The 21,377-nt window shown below is 38.8% G+C and overlaps 2 protein-coding genes across 2 annotated transcripts; one reads left to right on the top strand and one right to left on the bottom strand.

The window, feature by feature from the left end:
- Positions 1 to 764: 764 nt before the first annotated feature.
- Positions 765 to 7,257, top strand: b3gnt5b (UDP-GlcNAc:betaGal beta-1,3-N-acetylglucosaminyltransferase 5b). Its single transcript, XM_084412171.1, has 2 exons — positions 765 to 1,008; positions 5,534 to 7,257. The coding sequence occupies exon 2, from the start codon at positions 5,682 to 5,684 to the stop codon at positions 6,810 to 6,812; it is 1,131 nt and encodes a 376-aa protein (XP_084268297.1). The 5' UTR covers positions 765 to 1,008; positions 5,534 to 5,681; the 3' UTR covers positions 6,813 to 7,257.
- Positions 7,258 to 9,692: 2,435 nt separating this feature from the next.
- On the bottom strand, positions 9,693 to 20,651 carry eif4a2 (eukaryotic translation initiation factor 4A2). Its single transcript, XM_084412170.1, has 11 exons — positions 20,341 to 20,651; positions 19,522 to 19,579; positions 15,104 to 15,236; positions 13,721 to 13,860; positions 13,053 to 13,221; positions 12,736 to 12,845; positions 12,223 to 12,366; positions 11,796 to 11,933; positions 11,434 to 11,523; positions 10,461 to 10,540; positions 9,693 to 10,370 (listed from the first exon to the last, which is right to left on the bottom strand). Exons 1-11 carry the CDS (start codon positions 20,367 to 20,369, stop codon positions 10,226 to 10,228), a joined length of 1,236 nt encoding a protein of 411 aa, XP_084268296.1. The 5' UTR covers positions 20,370 to 20,651; the 3' UTR covers positions 9,693 to 10,225.
- Positions 20,652 to 21,377: the final 726 nt, after the last annotated feature.

The raw sequence follows: 21,377 nt of genomic DNA, 5'->3' as shown, positions 1-21,377 counted from the left end.
TGAAGTACTTTTCCTCAAAAATGCCTACTGCATCTTATCCAGGGCTATTTATCTATTTTGGGAGTCGACTATGTGGCGTGAGAGCCCTATGGCTTGTCGTACATAGCAACAGTAACTAAGGGGCAAATTGACCCATTCACATTTCCGGGTTTCTCAGAACTTCGCGATAACAAAGTCGCGATAGTTGGTAATATAGGCCTAGCTGTGAACGTGAGTCTACATTAAATGTTTTTCATGTTCCCATTTGCTCAAATAGCAAAAGAAAAACTCCACAGTAGCGTTTTTACAACTTTCAAAAAGAGGGGGGAAAAATAGAGAGAAATTGATAACGGGAGTCGGAAGAGAGAAATATGTCCATTTACCTTCACTCCCACAGGCACTGTAATTTGAAACAGCTTCACAGCCAGCAGCCTTAACTATTTTTTTGTCATTTGAAAATATTAAAAACTTAGCAGGATTTACGCTGATGACCGTTACAACACTCTGTGGAAAAAGGTCCATTACGATAACATTTAAAAGAGCTGTTTTAAATAATTAGTCCTGTTTTAACATCTGACCTTATTACATCAGTTGCATCTGTGTGTTCATTCTGCTAAAGTTTTCTCGCTTGGCGGAAGGATATATTATTTGTTATCAATAATTTACATTTTTTGTTGTTGTTGCTGCAGGGTTTATTCTATGAAATATTTATGCCATATAGTATAAATGCTTTTATATGTCATATAAAAGCAAATTTAGCATCGCTGTGTGTAATTAAGGGCTTCAGAGCAGCATCAACTAGAGACTAGACTGATCAACTGTACCTTGACACGAAATATGTAGGCCTATTTTCACGTGCGTGCCGCGTCCCCTTTAACATACATTTAAACAAATACGGGAGTGTCCTTCCTTTTCTTAAACACTCACACATTCATTCCTCCTCGTGGTTAGCTCACTTTACTACAACTTCCAAGAGCAACAGTTTGTCAACGAGCAAACCAGGACAGCGTTCTTCTGTCAACCGACCTGGTAAGTCCTCCTTATGCTCAAATGCTTTAATTTTTTTGGTTTACTTTAAAATATTATTTGCCGAATAACAAATTTGTCATTAGTCATTACATTTACCTTGTGATATCCCTTATTATATGGCGCGTCAAACCTAACTTAACGCTGAAATATAGCACAAACACGCTTTTAATTTAAACCATTTCACACACAAAAAAGTTTAAAAAAGGTCTAAAAGGATAAAACACAGTTATACTGTTCAAAGGGAAGAGGGTTTTTCTTGTTCAAAGTGTTCAAAGTAAAGGGTGTTTTTGGACACTTTCTGCTGCTTTGTGAACGTGAGGAGAGCTGATTTCATACATCCACTAAACACTTGCTTAAAAGTCAACCACTTGTAAATAAAAAGAGATCAGATCAGTCCAGCATTAGCCTATTTGTTTGCAGTTGCTACTTGGTTTGACATTTGGTTATTTTGCAAATATTATGCATTTTATGTTCAAAAGTGTCAAAAGATTCTCTTTTGTGGCCTCTGTACATCTGAGCGTTCAGATACCTGAATTACATTCAAACTTATGATTTAACAACTTTGTGTTTTAAGTAGAAGAGGCAGAGTGCTATGTTCTCATTTTTACCTAATAAATCAGTTGAATATACTGGTGATCTCCACTTGAGTTAAAATTATTCACGTTTAAAAAGTTACCTATTCTTAGCATTAACTTTTTTTTCCACCATTTTTCAATGAAATTTTTGTGTAACTTGTCAATTTCCCAATTGTTATTAAAGGAACAGTTCACCAAAAATGATAATTATTATATCATCTTCTGTGGAACACAAAATACATTTTGAAGAACTGTTTTCGTTCACATTAGGGTAACTAAATCATAACAAAATTTAAATCTTTGGGTGAACTATCTTGTTTTTAACATCTTGTTGGTATAGCCTACTAGTTAAAGTTGTGTATCTGAACCAGGGTCTCCAGAGTTACTGAGAAAATTCAGTAATGACCATTCGGTGGGATCTGAAACATTCTTCAAAGTGACACTTCTCTTTTCATTCTTGTTCAGAGTTTTTTTTTTAACTACCTCTGAATCTGCGCAAAGAAACATTGCTCCCAAGGGTCAAGACGGGCATAAATACATGAAATAAAGATACAAAATACCTCACTTAAAAATGATCAAAATAAAATACCAAATACGGTGTGGACATTTTTTGTATTTATTTAAATACAAATATAATATTAGATTAGATTAGATTAGATTCAACTTTATTGTCATTACACAAGTACAGGTACAAGGCAACGAAATATTTTGTATTTTGAAAATATTCATGTGAAATCGGCCATTCAGTGAAGGATCGCTATAGGGTGAAATCTATCTGAACCTATTCTGAATCCTCACCTTATCTTATTTCTTATGAATGCTGAAAAGTCACTGCACCCAATGCTAAATTAAGTCTTAGAGCAGCGGTTAATGCATGAAAGTTGGAGTTTTAGAACTGAAACTGAAATCAGCAGCCTGATAAAGAGGCTGACTGCTGCAAAGTGTTTTATGTATTTTGATACAAAAATACTAAACTTAAATGTATTAATTTGTAAGACTAAATACATTTTTCTTTCATAGGCTTCAAAATAAAAAATGCTAAATAGTATTTTGTATTTCAAATACATATTTGAAATACATGTATCCTCATCCCTGCACCCAGTTCTGCTTTTCTCTTCACATTTGCATTTACGTTGCATAATATTTGCATCGCATAACTTTAGATGTGAGAATATGCTCGATTTTCTTTTAGAGAATTGTATAGAGAAATCATTGTTTTATTCTTCGATCATTCGTAAATACTGCTTTTCTTTTTTTGTAGTTGCTCTTTCCATCAGGTCAAACACTGGCAAAATCTTGCAAGCTTAGACTTGCCATTTAATGGAAAGGTTACTCAAGTTACTCAAATTTAGCAAAGATTGACATAACAAGGATTGCTACATGTCGGGGTGTAGAGCTTGGCTTTCGTAACAAACCTTGCTTGGCTGACAGTTGGATAGACTAGATTCATGCAAAACAGGAATTTTCGAAATGGCATGCATTAGAAATAACCACCAAAGCTTGCTAAACCATTCACTTTGAATGAAATGCATCCAATGACCGCTGAAAGTTGAAGGACAATGCTTCGTGTAGCACTACTGTGATGGATTTGCATGTAAAAAAGAAAGTTTTCTCTCTCTTCAGTGTCTCTGTTTTTCCTCTTTCTGTTTTTCCAAGATTATGTATAGTTGATTATAATCAATATAATCAGTCTAAAATACTATTTAATCAGTATATTAGACTGTACTGATCTGAATATTCTTAGCAGAATGTCTAATGGTAGAAACGTAAGGATAGGAGACGATCATTTTGTCAATGCCAGGTTTAAATAACCTTAAAAGGATAGTTCGCCAAAAATTGATTCCGCCATTTACTCACCCTGATGTACTTCCAAATTCTTTAGACTTTCTGTCTTCTGTGGAACATATATTTTGAAGAATATTTTTGTCCATTTTATTAGTCAATAGGGTCCAAAGCAACATGGTACAGAAAAAACTTTTTCTCATAAATATCTTCTTATACAGGATTGGAACGACATGAGGGTCAGCAAATGATGACATAGCCTATTTTTTTTTTACTCTACATCATTTTTTATATTTAAGACCCATTCATATTATACAAAATAATAAGGTTTATATGACATTACAGGATGTCCTAGTAATTATTAAAACAGTAATATTTGGTGTTAAACAACAAGTAGTATTTGAACACCCTGTGACGTGGCTCAACTTGCCCACAGTGAGCCACATCACGGAATGTTCAGGCATCTGGGATATTCCTGTCAGTGATGCGCGGGTTGATCCAAAATGAGCGGGTGCCTGCGGTCACCCGCGGTTACGAGTCATCCAAAAATATTTTTAATGATATTCGGGTCGCGGTCGGTCAGGTCGTTTGAAATAAAGATGCCAATTAAACCGTTGTAATTTATATAGTACTAGCCTACCTGTTTTTCGTCTAAAATGCGTTAATAAATACTTTATTAACATATTCTATGCCTGCATTTTGTGCTTGTGAGAGCTTCAATTGGGCATCCACGTGGCGAAATAGCCTAAAGGCCCGAGTCCGAAATTCGCGTCCGAAATTTTCGCGCGTTAAAAAATTAATACGACCTCACGTTATGTCAATCACGCTTGTACACTGCCTCCGAAACTTTCGTCCGTAAAAAAAAAATCGAATCAGGTTCGATTTTCTGCGTTTTTCGCATCGGTAGCAAGCATTTTGAATGGTGTTTTGACAAATTCAGAACCACCGAATCACGAAAGCGAGAAAACGCATACGATAATTTCGGACTCAGTGTGCAAGGGCCTTTAGCCTACTAATACAAGTGGGAAATCCTTATTTACCTTTTGAATGTTGAGCGTTATTAACTTTTGAATAAATGCTGACGCGGGACAAAATGCCCGATTTCCCAACACGTTGAACTGAGCAATGCCATTGTACCATTTTAATAGGCCACACCCCCCGCACCCCTAGTTCCTACGCCTATGGCCCAATGACGCTACGATGAGCATTTACTACTTTTAAAAAATGCGGGTCAGGAAGCGGGTCGGGTACAATATTTTTTTTCTTTTTTTTGCGGTCCGAGTTGCGGGCGGGTTAGTTGAAAACATCGGTCGGGTGCGGGTTGGTTATACATTGACCCCCGCATCACTGATTCCTGTAATTGATCACGGCCACTTGGTCGTCTTGTCTTTATCCCTATTCGGACGGGATTAGTTTACCATGGAGAGGTGGGGTAAAGTAATTATTACCAGAGCTTCTCAGTGATTTTAGTCCCGTCCAAATGTGCCATCTCAGTAATCATTACGGACAATGTCAGTAAAGATTACGGCGACTTTTACCTTCAGTAAAAAGGTCCGGAAAAATGACCTCAGGTATTACTAATCCCGTGCGAATAGACCCGCTGTAAATATGTACGTAAATATTCCGTCATTTCCTGTTTTAAAAGTAGTATTTCCTTGTTTTTTCAAGTATGGAGGCGCTTGAAAAAGCATTCAGTTGCGTTCTAGACGCTGGGACAAGTCTGTGGCAAAACTCAAGTGTTTTCCACATACCATTCAGATCAGAAAGAAGGTCGAAAGCACTTGTTAGAGACACAAAACTTATTTTAGCACATTTGTTATTACCAACATATCCCATCTGACGTTAATTAATACATCGTTCGACCAGACCAAACTGTTTTATATAGAAATATAGGTTATATGTGTTTGCGCACATGATATCAGGAAGCAACGTAATACGCACATGATGACAGGAAGTTGACGGCGGTGCATAAATCGAGTTACCCCTCCCACTTCTGCTAGTTTTACTGAGATATCTTCTCCCGTGTGAATTGGCCTTTATTATTATAGACGTCCTGTGGTAAAATAACATTACTCCATCTACCTTTGTAAAACTAATCCCATCCGAACAAGGCTTTTGGTCATCCTTGTACAGGGAAAGTCAGCTGATCATGTACGTTTCTCTTACAGACTTCCACAATCACACTGGGTGAACCTCATTGATCTTTTGTCATGACGAGGGCTTCAACATCAGTGGCAGCTGAGCAATCACAGTACCAGACTATTTCTCAGATTTCCAACCCAGACTTGGACACGTTTTGAAGGCCATCATGACTCTATGATGTTTCTCAAAATGCCTAGATTCAAAAAATACCAGCTACGGCTAATATCAGTGTGCTTTAGTGCTTTACTGTTCATGACGTACTGGGAAAAAATTGACAATAACATTGTAAGCCACGTAATGTCTTTCTCTTACCGCCACCTTCTCAATAGCTTCACGTTCATTAACGCAAGCTTAAGAGTCAATCCTGAAGACGCTCTAAAGTACAGATACCTCATAAACAACGAGAGGAAGTGTGATGAAAAAGACATTCTGCTCCTGCTCTTTGTGAAAAGCTCCTCTGAGAACTTTGAAAGAAGACAGGCCATTCGCTCTACTTGGGGAAATGAGACGTACATTGAGAAAACGCTGGCCGTTACGGTGAAGGTGCTGTTTGCTCTCGGCCTCCATCCCGAACCAGAGTACAGAAGCAAACTTAAGAAGCAGCTGTTCTTTGAGGACCAAAGATATCATGACCTCATCCAGCAGGACTTTAAAGACACCTTCCACAACCTTACCCTGAAGCTACTTCTGCAGCTTGGCTGGAAAGAAAACTACTGCCACCATTCCCAGTTCCTCATGTCTGCGGACGACGACGTCTTTGTCCACATTCCCAACTTAATTCGCTACTTGCAAGGGATCGGCCGCAGGAACGCCAAAGACCTTTGGATAGGAAGGGTGCACCGCGGTTCGCCGCCCGTCCGAGACAAAGAGAGCAAATACTACGTGCCCCGAGACATGTACCCGTGGGTGTCTTACCCAGATTACACCCCTGGATCTGGGTATGTCCTTTCCAGAGATGTAGCTACCAGAATCTATCAAGCTTCACGCACCATAAACGCTTCCTTTCACATTGATGACGTCTTTCTTGGAATCTGTGCTAAAGTGATGGACATTTCTCCTAAGGATCACTTGTTCTTCTCGGGAGAGGGAAAAGCTCCTTATCATAGTTGTATCTACAACCAGATGATGACCTCACATGGACACGTCAGCGATATTCGTGAAATGTGGAAGCGTGTAACAGAAGCTGAAGTTGGTAAGGAGGCCTCAGGACTGATTCGGAGGCTCTACTGCACTGTCATGAAAGTGAGGCTCCTATGTGTACCGTTTATTTCAAATTCTTACCCATGTAAGGCTGCTTTTTTCTGAACATTAAGTAAAAGTAAAAAGAAGAACCCTTTTGTAACAAGTGCACTTATGTTATGGTCAGGTTACTAGAGGAACTGTGTACTGTGCTGCACAGGACCAGTCAGTTAAGGAAGCTGAAGTTGGGGTTGGGGGAAGTAATTTACTGAAATGAAAATTAAGATTAAACGAAAGCACAGTGTTGCGACGTATATCATATTTAAATATGTATACTCAAAGTCATCAGAAGCCCTACCTGTTTACTTGGGCAGCGAATGTTCAGCATTCATTTTTGTAGGTTCCTGTGTAAGGTTGACTTGCAATCAAATTAATGTAGCTTTCATCCAAATATATGTTGTTTTACTCTGTCTATATATATATATATATATGTATATTCCATTCCTTTCCATTAGTCCATTTGACATCTAATATCTAATAAAGATATTTTTTAATGGGTTGAGTATTATAATACTTTGGGTTGTAGGGTTTTTCTTAGATTGACAGCATCCAGTTGAACCAAATCCATTCCTGGCCTGAATGAAAAGCAGGACTATCTAGGACTAATTGAAAACAGAACAAAGAAAGAAATGTTCTCCCAAATTCTACTGCTTTTATTTCCAGCCAGTTTTTTAACATGCAAGTATGAACATAAAAATATTCAACAACAGACATATACTGACCAAGTTTTCAGAGACATTTGATGAGTTCCCGAACAGAGCAGTTATACTGTGAATCTCATTCTCACGATCTTCTTTCCTTCCTGTCTTACTGTTGCTCTGTCTTTAGGCGTCTTACAGGTTGTATCAGCGATTTCAGGCCCAAAAACCAACTGTTTTTGTGTGCAGATCTCAGAGCCTAGGCTGCCTACAGAGACGCGTTTTTTTGACGGCATGCTTATGGGGCGGGCAGCTAGCGGATCGTTAGGAAAGATTAGATGAATGTGATCATTTATGTTTGGGCCTGAAATCGCTGATACAACCTTTAAAGACACCTGGGTTTATTGCTCTGTTCACATCTGCAGTCCTCATGTCTCCTGCATCACGGATCTTTCTCCTGGTGTTTGTCAGAGTCAGTAGAAAGGTCTCTTTAGTGTCCTAAGTTATTGTAGCTGTGACCTTAACTGTCTACCGCCTGTAAACTGTCTTATGGACTGTTTCACAGGTGCAATAAATGTTTATGATTCATTGAAAAAGCATTAGAATATAGTTTGAACCCTTTCCAATAAAGATATGTAAAGCTTATTTGGATTTTACAAAATTATCTTTAAATTACAGTATGGTGAAAAAGGACGTTTTTTTTTTTTTTTTCTCTGTTGTCACAGTGGATTACAAGGTTATTACGCCTGACTGAGTTTAATAAATTGCATGCTTCATTAAAAAAAAAAAAAGCATTGTGACATCAGAGGTTTTCCTGATGAGACCCTCTCAGTAAGTGCTTAGTCAGGACATATAAACGAATGATTCACACACACACACAATGTTATAGGCCTACAGCATGAGGGTCTTAGAAATGACCCTAAAACTTTCCATCATGCACATTACGCTCTCTTGAGGTTGACGCCGACGCCAGTCTGTCTTCCCATGCATCATTCTTCTGCTAATCATTAAACAGTTATTTGTCCGAGGTGTGGTTATGCATACTTTACAGGGAGCAGAATATATTGCTGTGCTGCTTATTTCATGTGTTCTGTTTATAGAATACATCTTTAGAAAATGAAGGCAGCTTGTATATATATTTAGTTCATTTTTTGGCATATACACCCTAAGGGTACTAGTGTAAAATTCCGATTACACTCCTGTAGACATAAGGGTTATCAATGACAATATTTATATCCCAGGAAGGGATCATGGTGTGTGTATAACGGATCATATCAAGATAAATGGATTGATTGCAAACCCTCAAGCAAACATGACCGGGCAATCCTTCTGAATCCTGGCATTTGATTTGAATGAGGTGAGCGGCAGGCAAAGTCAGTGTCAACACAGTAAGTTTGATTGCATGCTTTTCATATTTCTGAGATAATTTTCTGTCCTTCTAGTGGACTGCTTTTGCTTACTGGACACATTAAAGCTCAAGACTTTGCGACGTCCTCTATCTGTAACCACACACAGAACATGGGCATATTTGCTATTCAAATGTGTTCAACCGGATGTGTTTCAACTTGAAGGCACAACAGACTTACATTACATGGCCAATAGTATTTTTGTACACCTAAATCACAAAAACCCAATGGTTTTTTCTTCTTTTGGATTGCAGAAAATATGATAATCTTGACATACAATCAGCAGAATTAAAAAGCTAAATGGAGGACATAAACTACAGCACAGTCTCATGACAACTCTTTCGGTCTTCAAGACTATGGAACTGGAAGTGCTAAAATGCTTACTCCTTTCTGGATTTTGGCCAACAAGAACATATTCCTTCGAACAGGTTTGGCCTCGCCCCGATTCCAAAACTGAAGACTGAGAAAGTGTCGGGAGCATGTTAGAACTTGACTGGAAATAATTCAAAGCCAAAGCATGCTCACAGGAATCTGAGCCCACTTACCCAAAATAGCCAACCACAAATGAGAGAGTCACTAATGGAAAGTTCCCAGAAGCATGGAAACTTGAGTGAATGAAGGTGTGGGCATCCACCTAACTCAAGACAGATTGTGGATCTTTGTGTTGAGCAGCCCTCTATAGAGTGTTGCAGGGATTACATCAAAAAGGTAGATTTCCCTAGAGCGTTTTCCCAATTTATGAGTTAAATAAGGTCTGTAGTAAACAAGTTTAAACACACCCATTCTGAAAACACGAATTGGGGCGCGAATGTTGCAGTAGAACAAATAATATCATCAAGTTGTGTTTTGCCACAGGCTTTGACTGAGATGTTTAACTAGTTCAAAAGACATGGAACAACGAATCATGGACAGAATAATCCTCTTTATTGTCAAATGGGCCAAACACTAAATGGGACATCGAGTGAAGGCGTTGAGACCCACCTTTGAAGAGGACGTCACAAAAAGTAGAACTTGATAAACAATATACATTTAAATTAATACATTCCACAGAACTAAAAAAATACCTTCATATTACTAAAAAAGGTAGGTGAAGTGAACAGTTAAACTGCACACATATGTTAGCATAACATAATTAGCAGACTTAATGCAGCACTTGTATCTTTTAGTCCACAAGAAAATTACTAAACGATGAAGAACATCTAATAGATACATTTTAAGCGTACTAGGGAAAAAATACCTGAAAAAGAATACATGTAAAGAACCCATGTTTTGTAAACGACACCACCAGTAAACACTGATATGGTTGGAGTCTACAAGCGTCCACACAGAGAGTCAATGTCACGTATCGAATTCGTAAGTTTTTTGTCTTCCAATAAAATAAGCGTAAATGGAAGTGATCATTCAACAGCTATCCCTGCATTCAAATCTCCAAAGTTTAAATCAGGTCGGCGACGTTCATGGGCATCTCCTCAACAGTTGTGTTGTAAAACGTCTCAATGTCTCGAAGAATCCTTTTGTCTTCTTCAGTGACGAAATTGATGGCTACGCCTTTTCTGCCAAACCGACCTCCACGGCCAATCCTGAGAGGGAACGATGACAGCGAACGAGTCTACATTAAATGCATTAATGCAGTCAGAGAGAAACATGTCAACACCTGCAGGTTTACTCACCTATGGATGTAATTCTCTCTATTTGTTGGCAAGTCATAGTTGATGACAAGAGAAACTTGTTGAACATCAATTCCACGAGCCTATGGAACAGATTTTAGGATTACTAAATGGACAAATTTATTTCAGATGCACAAAACTCTTAATTGAAGGTTTAAGTATATACACGGGACAACTGAGCAATGTTGCTTGGGCACTTTTCCCATCGAGTATGGGAAACAAATTTCTATCTATATTCTATCATCACCTGATGACATTTTCAACAGCTATTTTCATGGTAAAATCCAGGTAAAAAAAGAGAAACCTATACGAGTGGTCATAGCCATTTTTAAATTGAAAACCAAGTTTAATTCTGGAATGAGTGTTAACCTTTAAGAATATTAGCAGAATAAAATGTTTTTTCTCAGGTCGTCTAGAAATAAGTCATTAAACAATACGCAACACTTTTGTCTTGTCCATACAAGTAGTTTCATTAATCACCGTGTAATAGGGGTGTTGAAATGAATTGTAGCATCGATGCAGTAATAGACCATAATAGATCATAGCCTGACGTTTCTTTGACATCATTCGTCACATAGGCGCTTCTAGCACTTGTGTAAAATGGCGGAGGTAGGCGAAACACAGAGTAATAATCACACCCACTAATTTAATATTTACAGCATGAGGCTGCAAGTGTGGGCGAGTGTGTACGAGCGTGTACGAGCGTTATTGTAACTTAAGTTTTTTGAGAATATTGCTTCGGAATAAATTTACAATTTATTATTTTTTTTCAGACAAGCAGCTTTTTTACTCTGACAAGAGAATGACAGATTTACTTGTACGAAGGACAAGCACATGAAAAGGCTTAATGTAAAGCCCTGATCATATAATTTACGTCACCATACTGTCATAACTCCAGTATTTAACAAATCACCATGCAAAATTCATGAAGCCTAGATTGACAAACGAGAAATTGTGAAAATAAAGGCCTACTCACCAGCAAATCTGTGGTTATGAGCACTCTGCTGGAGCCAGACCTGAACTCTCTCATGATTATGTCTCGCTCCTTCTGATCCATGTCTCCGTGCTGGAAGACACAAAGACACAAGTTTAACTTGGACGAGCCAGCATAAATGCCATGCTTGGTTACAAGATCTGGATAAGTATGATCAGTTGTGTTTAAAAGTGTCTCCATAAAAGGTCAGTCCCGAAAGATGATGAACATCATTTCATACTTCATCCAGCATTAAACATAACACGCCCTCTGTCTTTTAGCTCAAATCACTGGACTACAATTAACAGCTTAAAAACTGTATTTTTGATTACAACATAATATGTGCATGTACTTCTTGGACCTACCAGAGCAGACACAGTGAAATCTCTAGCATGCATCTTCTCGGTCAGCCAGTCAACCTTTCTTCTCGTGTTCAAGAAGATAACAGCCTGGGTGATCGTAAGAGTCTCGTAGAGGTCACACAGTGTGTCCAACTTCCACTCCTACAGGAGTAGTGGATTAACATTAGCAGAGCAACAGTGCAAGCAATCATCTACATCAATATCCTGAGGTTCATGATGTGTATGGCACAAAATCTCGAGACCTTGGAAACCGGACATTAAGAAAGAGGTCCTTCCTAGACTCATTTCCGACCGTGTGCTTTTGCTCTACCTTCTTTGTGTTTAACCAGTACTAGCATGAACACCAGAGCGAGACCCGAAGGCCTCGGGCTGGTGATTTTAGCATGGTGCTTTTTAAAAGAAGGGACATTAGAGACAACCAGTGCCTCACCTCTCGTTCTACATTGATGTAAAACTGCTTAATACCCTCCAAAGTCAGCTCCTCCTTTTTCACCAGGATGCGAACAGGTTCACGCATGAACTTGGTGGTCACCTCCAGCACATCAGCAGGCATGGTGGCCGAAAGCAGCACAACCTGGCAACACAAGCAAGCAGTTATATATATATAAATATATTATCAGCAATAATATAGAAAAACAATTTCCAACATGGTCAAAAAAAAAAAAAAAAAACTTTAGTTACAATTTTTTTTTTTTTTTTTATATGATTTCCAGTTGAAAATGCATGTATTGTCGCACTGGACCTTGAAACATAAGCCACTGGACATTAAGAAAGAGGTCCGACTCAGTTTCATTTCCGGCGCAGGGCTACTGCTCTTCTTCCACATGATACTCTGCTAGCATCATTGCATAAACCAGGAAAACCTGGACTCTGCAATTTTAGCACAGTTCTTTTGAGCGGAAGACGCCTCCGTTCAGAATCGGGCATCAGGGCGTTGACTTACTTGTATGTTTGTGCTTAATTTCTGGAAAATCTCATAGATTTGATCCTTGAAACCACGGCTCAGCATTTCATCTGCTTCATCAAGAACAAACATCTTGATCCATTTGGGAGCTGTTTACAGAAAAAAATAACAAAAAGACATCTCTAACTGTAATTCAAACTTTTAATAAAAGCATTACATGGCTCACAACCATGTTGGTGAAATGTATGATCAGTTGTAAAGTTGTAAATATCTCCATAATAGGTCAGTCCCGAAAGATGGTAAGCATCACTTCATACATCATGCATGTTTTAGCCTAATTAGCATTCGCTACTTACACAGGTACCTCCTGTTCAGCATGTCAAACACTCGACCTGGCGTGCCAACGACGATGTGCGGAGCCTCCGCCTGGAGTTTTTGCATTTCGTTCCGCACGTTGGTGCCTCCAATGCAGGCATGGCAAGAAGCGCCCATGTAGTCACCCAAGGCCAGGATAACCTTCTGAATCTAGCGAGTGGACAAAAACGGATGGGGTTTAAATAAAAGAAACGCTTAATATCTGTACTGACGTTAGTCAGTGTGCACTAATAATGCCAAACAATGGACAAGTATGATCAGTTGAAAAGGTCATCTCCATAACAGGTCAGTCCCGAAAGATGAAATAGCATCATCTCATGCTTTTGTCCATAGCTTGTTCCCAAGTGAAATCACCTGGCGGTCTAACAAAATTAACTAAAAATCTCATTTCCAACCACCATTTCCTAACAGTAAACACTCCAGGAAATTACAGAAAGAATGAATTATTCTGGCTGAAGCACTAGCTAGATAAATATTTCCTACCGAATAGTTCATCAATTTGTGCAATTTAAAATAATAAAAACCCACATTTCATGATTTTTGTAGCAGGAAAAACAGCAAAAGTGTACCTTGAATCGGGCTACTGCCAGAATATGCCGCCTTGGTCTGAGACACACTTAAGTTTATGGTGACCTCGGGTACAGCATACCTGCTGAGCGAGCTCTCGGGTTGGTGCCAGGACCAGAGCCTGAGTTTCTTTCTGCTCAATCTCCAGCTGCTGCAGGATGGAAATGGCAAACGTGGCAGTTTTACCAGTCCCTGACTGGGCTTGAGCGATAACATCATAACCTAATGGAGAAGAAAAATATATAAAGAATTCACACGAATGCATAACGCACCAATTGAGCGCACTAGAATTTGACTACTAGAGACCAGTGCTTCTTAAACCCGTCCTGGGGACCCCCCACCACTGTCTTCCTCATCGGACACACCCGATTCAAGTCTTACGGTTAAAACCTGGTTAAAACCAGACCATTCTCAGTAGTAACTGAGTTATGGTCTGGCAAAGCTTCATTAATAACTCATTTCCAAAGGGGCGTCACCAACGGACGTCGCTAAAATGCCTCTGGGCGCAACTGGATAGACCTAAAACCAATCAGAGTGATCGTTATCGTGTAAAGCCATATGCTGCGTCCCAATTCGCCTAAGTTACACTACGCCATAAAAGTATGTACTCTTTTTGTGAAGAAAAGGTATTTACTTTTGAATGCATAGCAAAAAAGTAGGCAAGCTTTGGGACATACTACTTCGTCATCTTTATCGGACGGATCTGTCGCGTGCATCCTGTCACGTAAACTGCCCTGTCAATCATCTTGTCACAGTTAAAATCCTCTATTAAATCTAATTTAATTTCCTACCGTCTCGGAGAGAAATGTAGTAGCACGCTCATCTGCCAGTGGGTCTTTCATGGAGACTGTCCTCATGTGTTTGCAATTTGAATATAATAATGCAATTAAAAGTTGGTGCGCTTCACCAACAGACGTCGCTCAAATGCCTCTGGGCGCAATTGGATAGACCTAAAACCAATCAGAGTGATCGTCATCGTGTAAAGCCCGCCTCAATGTTTCTGATTGGTGCCTCGATTTGGACGGATTAGAAATCGGCTTGAATGGGCTCTTTGCCAGACTACTTGTAGAGCAAATCTAAATTTGCCGGAAGTTATAGTGGTGGGGGTCCACAGGACAAGTTTGAGAAGCACTGGTCTAGACCAGTGGTTCTCAACTCCAGTCCTCGGGACCCACTGCTCTGCACATTTTGTATGTCTCCCTTATTTAAACACACCTGAATCAGATCATCAGCTCATTAGGAGACTCCATGAACTGAACTGAACTGAACTGAGTGTGTCAGATAAGAGAGACATACAAAATGTGCAGAGCAGCAGGTCCTGAGGACTGGAGTTGAGAACCACTGGTCTAGACCACTAAGAGATGAGCACTACGCAAAATGTAATGTGCACATGTACTTTGTGTTCTTTGAAAAAGCATGTTAAGCAAATGTCAAGTGTAATTGATTCTCATGAACTTGTTTGTACCTTTTATACAAGGGATTATAGCTCTCTGCTGGATTGCCGAGGGTTTCTCAAAACCATAGGCGTAAATTCCACGGAGAAGAGTTTCCTTCAAGCTCATGTCATCAAAATTGTCCGTAATCTCGTTCCAGTTGCTCTGTAAAATAATGTGAAGGAGATTTCAGTTTGAGCCATTACACACACATCTAAAGAGGCAAACAGCTCTGTCCCTACTGTAACCTAAAAGGACAATATGCTGCCTTAAAATAAAAAAAATAAAAAACACATTAAACAATAGGAACACGTGAAAAGCACCACAACATTGTAATTACAAGTGGGATTTTCTTTAAGCCTCCACTTTCTTTTTTAGGGCATGTTCATTTTCTAGGACGTGGCGCTCTCGTTAACTCGCGTCAGAGGCCCACATGGAAGAAAATTAATAGTTGAATAAAGTCGTTATTTTAATTTTTTTTGCGCACAAAAAGTATTCAACGCTTGATTAACTTAAGGTTGAGCCACTGTAGTCACTTGGACTATTTTAACGATGCCTCTAACTTTTCTGGGATGGCAGAAATCGATTACATGGAAGCCAATGAAGCAGTGAGCCAGCTCTCAGACTTCATCAAAAATATCTTCATTTGTGTCGTGCTGTAATTTAATCCGACTGACAGGACAACATTGCGGCGCCCATCTCATGTTATAGATCAAGATGTTTTAAACGACCAAACACACTCACTTACACGTATTTGAGAATCGGAATATCAGATAGGCTAGCTGATGACATGGTAAGCAAGTTTGTGAATATTTTGAATAAAAAAGGAAAAGCGAAATAAAAGTGAGAAAATTGTAAACGGTGCATCTCTATTCTGAAGATGAACGAAAGTCATACGGGGTTGGAACAACATGAGGGTGAGTAATTACAGACAGAAATTTCATTTTTGGGTGAACCTTTAAATAAAATGTAGTGTCCCATTCAAAGCTAAAGAGCTTGCTGACAATTCTGGAATTTGGGTCAAATAAATGCTGTTTGTGTAAAACATATACAATATGCATCAAATGGTTATTTGTATGTAACGGCAAGATAAAGCAATGTAGATGTTGTGGGAAAAACAAAACTTCATGGAGTCATTACAACAATAGAGGCTTTCGCAGCAGATAGTTATAGGAACTAGCCACCAGGGCAGATCTCCGGGAACTAAATGCTTTCCCCCAGGGCCATTTTCCTGGTTGCTTTCGGAGTGCTGGGTTTGACCCTACTCTAAAGTAGGAGCTAGTTTAGTTCCCCCAAAAGATGTTCCTATAAATGTTCCTGCGGTGAGAACGGGTCAAAAAGTGGGTACTTCCACCATTAGTTCCTGGAACTATGAAAAGGTTCCTCTGGTGTGAAAGCCGCTAATTAAACCGCTCTATTTTGCATTACCTTTTATAGTGTCTTTTATGAACGTTTTGAAAAGTGTGAGTTTTGGATGAATGGACTTTCAATGGAGAAACTGAAATATCATCGTTTACAAGAATTCTTATGGGTTTGAAATGACATGGAGTAATTGATAATTTTCCGTTTCGAGGAGAACTACATATCCCTTTAAGGCAGCCAAATTTAAAGGTTAACTAACAAAAAGACCCTAGGTTGCATTTTGGTGAATCTACCCGAGGCAAACTTTCGTTTAGAAGCATAATTAGAATGGAAACGCCACTTTTAAGTTTGACCGTATTTTCGTTTTTGGTCAAATTGGCTTTTGAATGGGAGTGCTTGGGGCACTACTATGATAGCATCAAAAATCGCCATTTTTAAAACACCAAGAAGGCTCGACACAACATGAAACTTTGCTCGAAGTATCACCAGGGGCTCTACACATCAACTCGAGCATTGAGTCAAAAATAGTCAATCTCCGAATGCAACGTAACGGAGAAGAGTAAAGATGGAAAGCTCCTAAAGCTTAGTTCCATATAAACTCACGGATAATTTTCTTCTTTTGCCGTTAGTGAAAATCAATATTGACCTTGAATTTGAAAAAGGATCCTCATTTAAGGCGAGACACGGCAGGCAAAAACAGATTTTTCATGCAGTGGTCAGTTTTGAGATTTTGGGCTATTTTACTCCTTCAATGTGTGTTCTTTCAAGCTGCTATAAAGAAAACGTTGAAAATATACATTAAGATGTTTATTACATATGCTCCCAGTTTCACAGACAAGGCTAGTCCCAGACTAAAATGCATGTTTGAGCTGATTTAACTGAAAGCAACTTGCACTGACATATCTTAAAATATATCAGTGCCGTTGTTTTGTCTCAAGATGCACACCAGTAATGTTTGTTTTTTTCTAAGGCACGTTTATAAAATCTACTCAAATGCCCTAATTGAACTAAGGCTTAATCCTGGCTTAATCTAAGCCCGGTCTGTGAAACCGGGCCTTTGTTTACTTGCGGCAGTAAGTTTCTCCCGAATTTACCATAAAGTTAGCATTCCAACGCGACACGCCGAGATCCGTCTGTTTACTGGAGTCTGTCATGACCGGTATCATTGTAAAGGTCCGAGTCTCCTGCACAACGCTATGTAACCCAAATATGGGCATTTCCTTTCTATCAGTAACCAATCGTTTTTATTTAAAGCTAACAACGAAATCTCATTTAGAGCTATTTAAATCTTTAACTGCCGTTTTCTCAAAATGAGTTTGTCATTCTCCAGTACAAACATCTCAGCCTATGTAGCACCTGTGCACACCAAACTTTCCAGTTATACACTTAGCAGTATTCTGAAGATATTTTTAGAGGGATTTGTTAATAAATCATTCCTGGCCTGATTTATGTGACATTTTAATAAAAAAAATATGGCGAAAATCAATTTAAGGCTATGGACAGTATATTTTGATTCCCTAGGTAATGAAAGCATATATCCTGAAATCCCTCTGAATTTTTCTTCATCTTGTGTATAAACAAAATGAAAAAATAATGTTGCACCTGGCTTTATCATATGTTCAGATCTATCTACCAAAAATATATGCAAAATCGTGCATATTTAATGAGTTAATGCCTAATTTGCATAATTAAACATACAAATTTCTAAAACTTGTAATACATTTTTTTTATATACTTGTGTAAGTAATCAACTGAGGAAGTTTCATGGTGATATCTATTTTAAGATGTTGCCCTATTCACCTGTAGTGTCTCGCCTTAAGAAAATACAAAAAATCAGAGTCAGTTCATTCGCATTCGGAGATCGACTATTTTTGACTGACAAAATGCGGACACAGCTACAGTGAGTTGCTCAAAATCTTTCTTTTTAGTAAACTCCGCGTACACAAACAATGTTCTCAATGCTCGAGTTGATGTGCAGAGCCCCTGGTGATACTTCGAGCAAAGTTTCATGTGTCGAGCCTTAGTGTTTTAAAAATAGCGCTTTTTTATGCTATCATAAGCCGCTTTCCGACCAAGTAGTTACAGGAACTTATAGGAACTGTCCACTTCTAAACAGTTCTATGAACTACTCTCCCCCAAAATCGGTTTTGCTGTTTGCGTTCGCACTGGCCAAGTGGCCACAGGAACTGGTAGGAGGGGTAAGGGCGTGACGCAAGCACGGCGACTTTTATTTTGACGGAGCGACGGACCTTTATTTTGGCGGCGCTGAGAAGGCCAGAGCAAACAATGCTCGCATTCTGTGTTCATAAGTTAGCGATCTGTCTAACAGTACTGTTTAACATGTTATTAGATAGAATTGTTATAGTAAGTACACAGTATATGGAAAAAAAAGTTACTAGCCTATGCCGTGTGGTTGATGTCCAGTGTTGCTAGCGGAGCAGAAATACATAATCATGTTTGACTTGGTCCCCTCAAAGTTGCGCTGGATTTTCTCTTCAGCATAAAGGTTTAGAGACCCATCTATCACTGTTTTCCATGTTTGCATCTAGATTCTGGAGTAAATATATAGGCTATAATCTGTGTGTTTACATATAGCTGTTTTAAAAATGGTAGGTGCTGGTGTTTTGCGTGCGTTCGGTCATCAGCGTACACTAACGTCACGGGTAGTTCCTATAGTGCTGGTTTAGACCCTACTCTGAAGTAGGAGCTAAATTAGTTCCTCCAAATGGAGGTCCTAGAACTAAAGTCGTTCCTAGTCGGCGTGTTCGCACCGCAGGAACATACGGGTACTTTAGCCAATAGTTCTAGGAACTGTGAAAAGGTTCCTCCGGTCGGAAAGCGGCTGTAGTAGTGCCCCTAGCACTCCCATTCAAAAGGCAATTTGACCGAAGACGAAAATGCAGTCAATTTAAGTGGTGATTCCATTCTAATTATGCTTTTAAACTAAAGTTTGCCTCGGGTAGATTAACAAAAAGTCCCTAGGTTGCATTTTGGCTAGAGTTACCCTGTAATCGATCAGTTCAAAAGCTTTATATCAGCCAGCCCAGATATTTATACACCCCTCCAGACTTCACTAAATTATACAAACCTCGATGATACCATCAGGCTCCATTCCTTCGGGCCCCCCATGGTCTCGATCTCGTGAGCTAAAAGAAAAAGACAACTTTGATTATTATCAGCGGTTCCTGAAGCTGAAAGTATTGAACTCGAACCTCCACGAGACGCGCGCGCCTCTCAGCGCACATTCCAAAAAAAAGTCACGTGGCTCGTCGTTAACGGTCAAAACTTTACATAACTAAAGTTACTATAGAGAATAATCGCTTGTTTTCCGTGATAACGACTTGTTCATGGTCTACCTTAAAAGCTACGCCCAAATTTGGTCTTATTTATTTACAGTAACGTTACTCGTAAGCTTTAATGCGTCAAGAGCAGCCCATAATCGTTGTACATAACCAATTATTTACCTCCTGATAATAAAGTGGCTAAAACAAATACAACACAGTCGACATAACATAGTCGTATGACAAAATGTTATGGTATTTAAGAAGGCAGTGTGAATCCAAGGCCTCAAGCATGGAGGCCACGCGTTAGATTTCAGGGTGGGTGTGAAGCCTAGCTAAGGTTTGTCGTTTTGATCCATAATAACGCCACTTATTTGAATATAAATATATACATACTTCAACAATTAAGTGTGAATAATAACCATTTTAGTCACGTGAACACTGAATATGTGAGAATACACATAGTAGTATAGGCGGTAGTTTGCTGTGCGGCCTGCTTAATATCACACGGGCCGTGTTAAAATTCACAACACCAGCTCTATAACAAGCTCGAAGCCTCTCTATTTTAACAATTCACACATTTATGAACATAACATGCATAAAGGCTATGTGTCACTATGGTTTACCTGTTGTAATCAGCAGAACCGCTAGACATGGTCCGTTCGCGACTTCGGCACTCACTCGGAAAGGAAGAGCATGTGAATCTCTGGCTATTTCATCTAACCGGAACCTCTTTTTATACATTTACAGTGAAACTGCAAGAACACTAAATCAGCTACACGTCATTTACGTTTTATCGACGCCGACAATAGAGGTAATTCGAGTTAAATAGGTGTTAATATTAGAAGTGTTTATCTGTGTTATGTCGAAGTTTATTGGGCACTATATGGAGAAGCGCAAGGATATTGCACCATTGATAGGGTGTAGTAGAGTCGCTACGGGGTCTCCACATTTCTGGTCTTAAAATGGGACTGACTTAAAGGGATAGTTCATTCTAAAATGAAAGTTCTGTTATCATTTATTCACCCTCAAATTGTTTCAAACCTGTATGAATTTCTTTCTTCCGTGGGACACAAAGGGAGGTTTTTGGGACTAACAACCTCAGTCACCATTCACGTTCATTCTATGAAAAGGTTTGGAAACCATAAGAGGATGAGTAATTGTGACACAATTTTAATTTTGAGTAAACTATTCCTTTTAGTCCTCTTTGTACTATTTTCTTCCTTTTTCTTTTGTTTCTCTCCAAATGCATAGAACAACTGACTACTAAACCCATTTTAAAACTTGAATATTTCACTTGTAAATGTCTCTTTGTGCTGAAAATGTGCATTCACATGTCATTTTATGGATTATTTTCATGATTATTTTACCTCCACCAAACAAAGAAGTGGGAAAAAAGGGGATAAACCAATGATTCCATATGATGTGATAAAAAAAATCAACCAACTGGTCATTATTGCTCCACTATTTTGAAACATATGCCTGTTATTTAGCTCAGATTGTGCTTTTTATTGTTTGTATTTGTACTGTTTTCCAAACAACACAAACTATATTCATCAAAACATGTTTATCCATATCCATATTTAAATATATGGATAAACATACTTTGGGTAATATAGTTTTTGTTATTTGATTAACAGTAATTAGTAACATTTAAATGCTG

The sequence above is a fragment of the Rutilus rutilus genome, assembly GCF_951802725.1.
Source record: "Rutilus rutilus genome assembly, chromosome: 6".
Taxonomy (NCBI): Eukaryota; Metazoa; Chordata; class Actinopteri; order Cypriniformes; family Leuciscidae; genus Rutilus; species Rutilus rutilus.
Note: the sequence above shows the minus strand (reverse complement) of the source record. Positions and strands in the feature narration are given on the sequence as shown.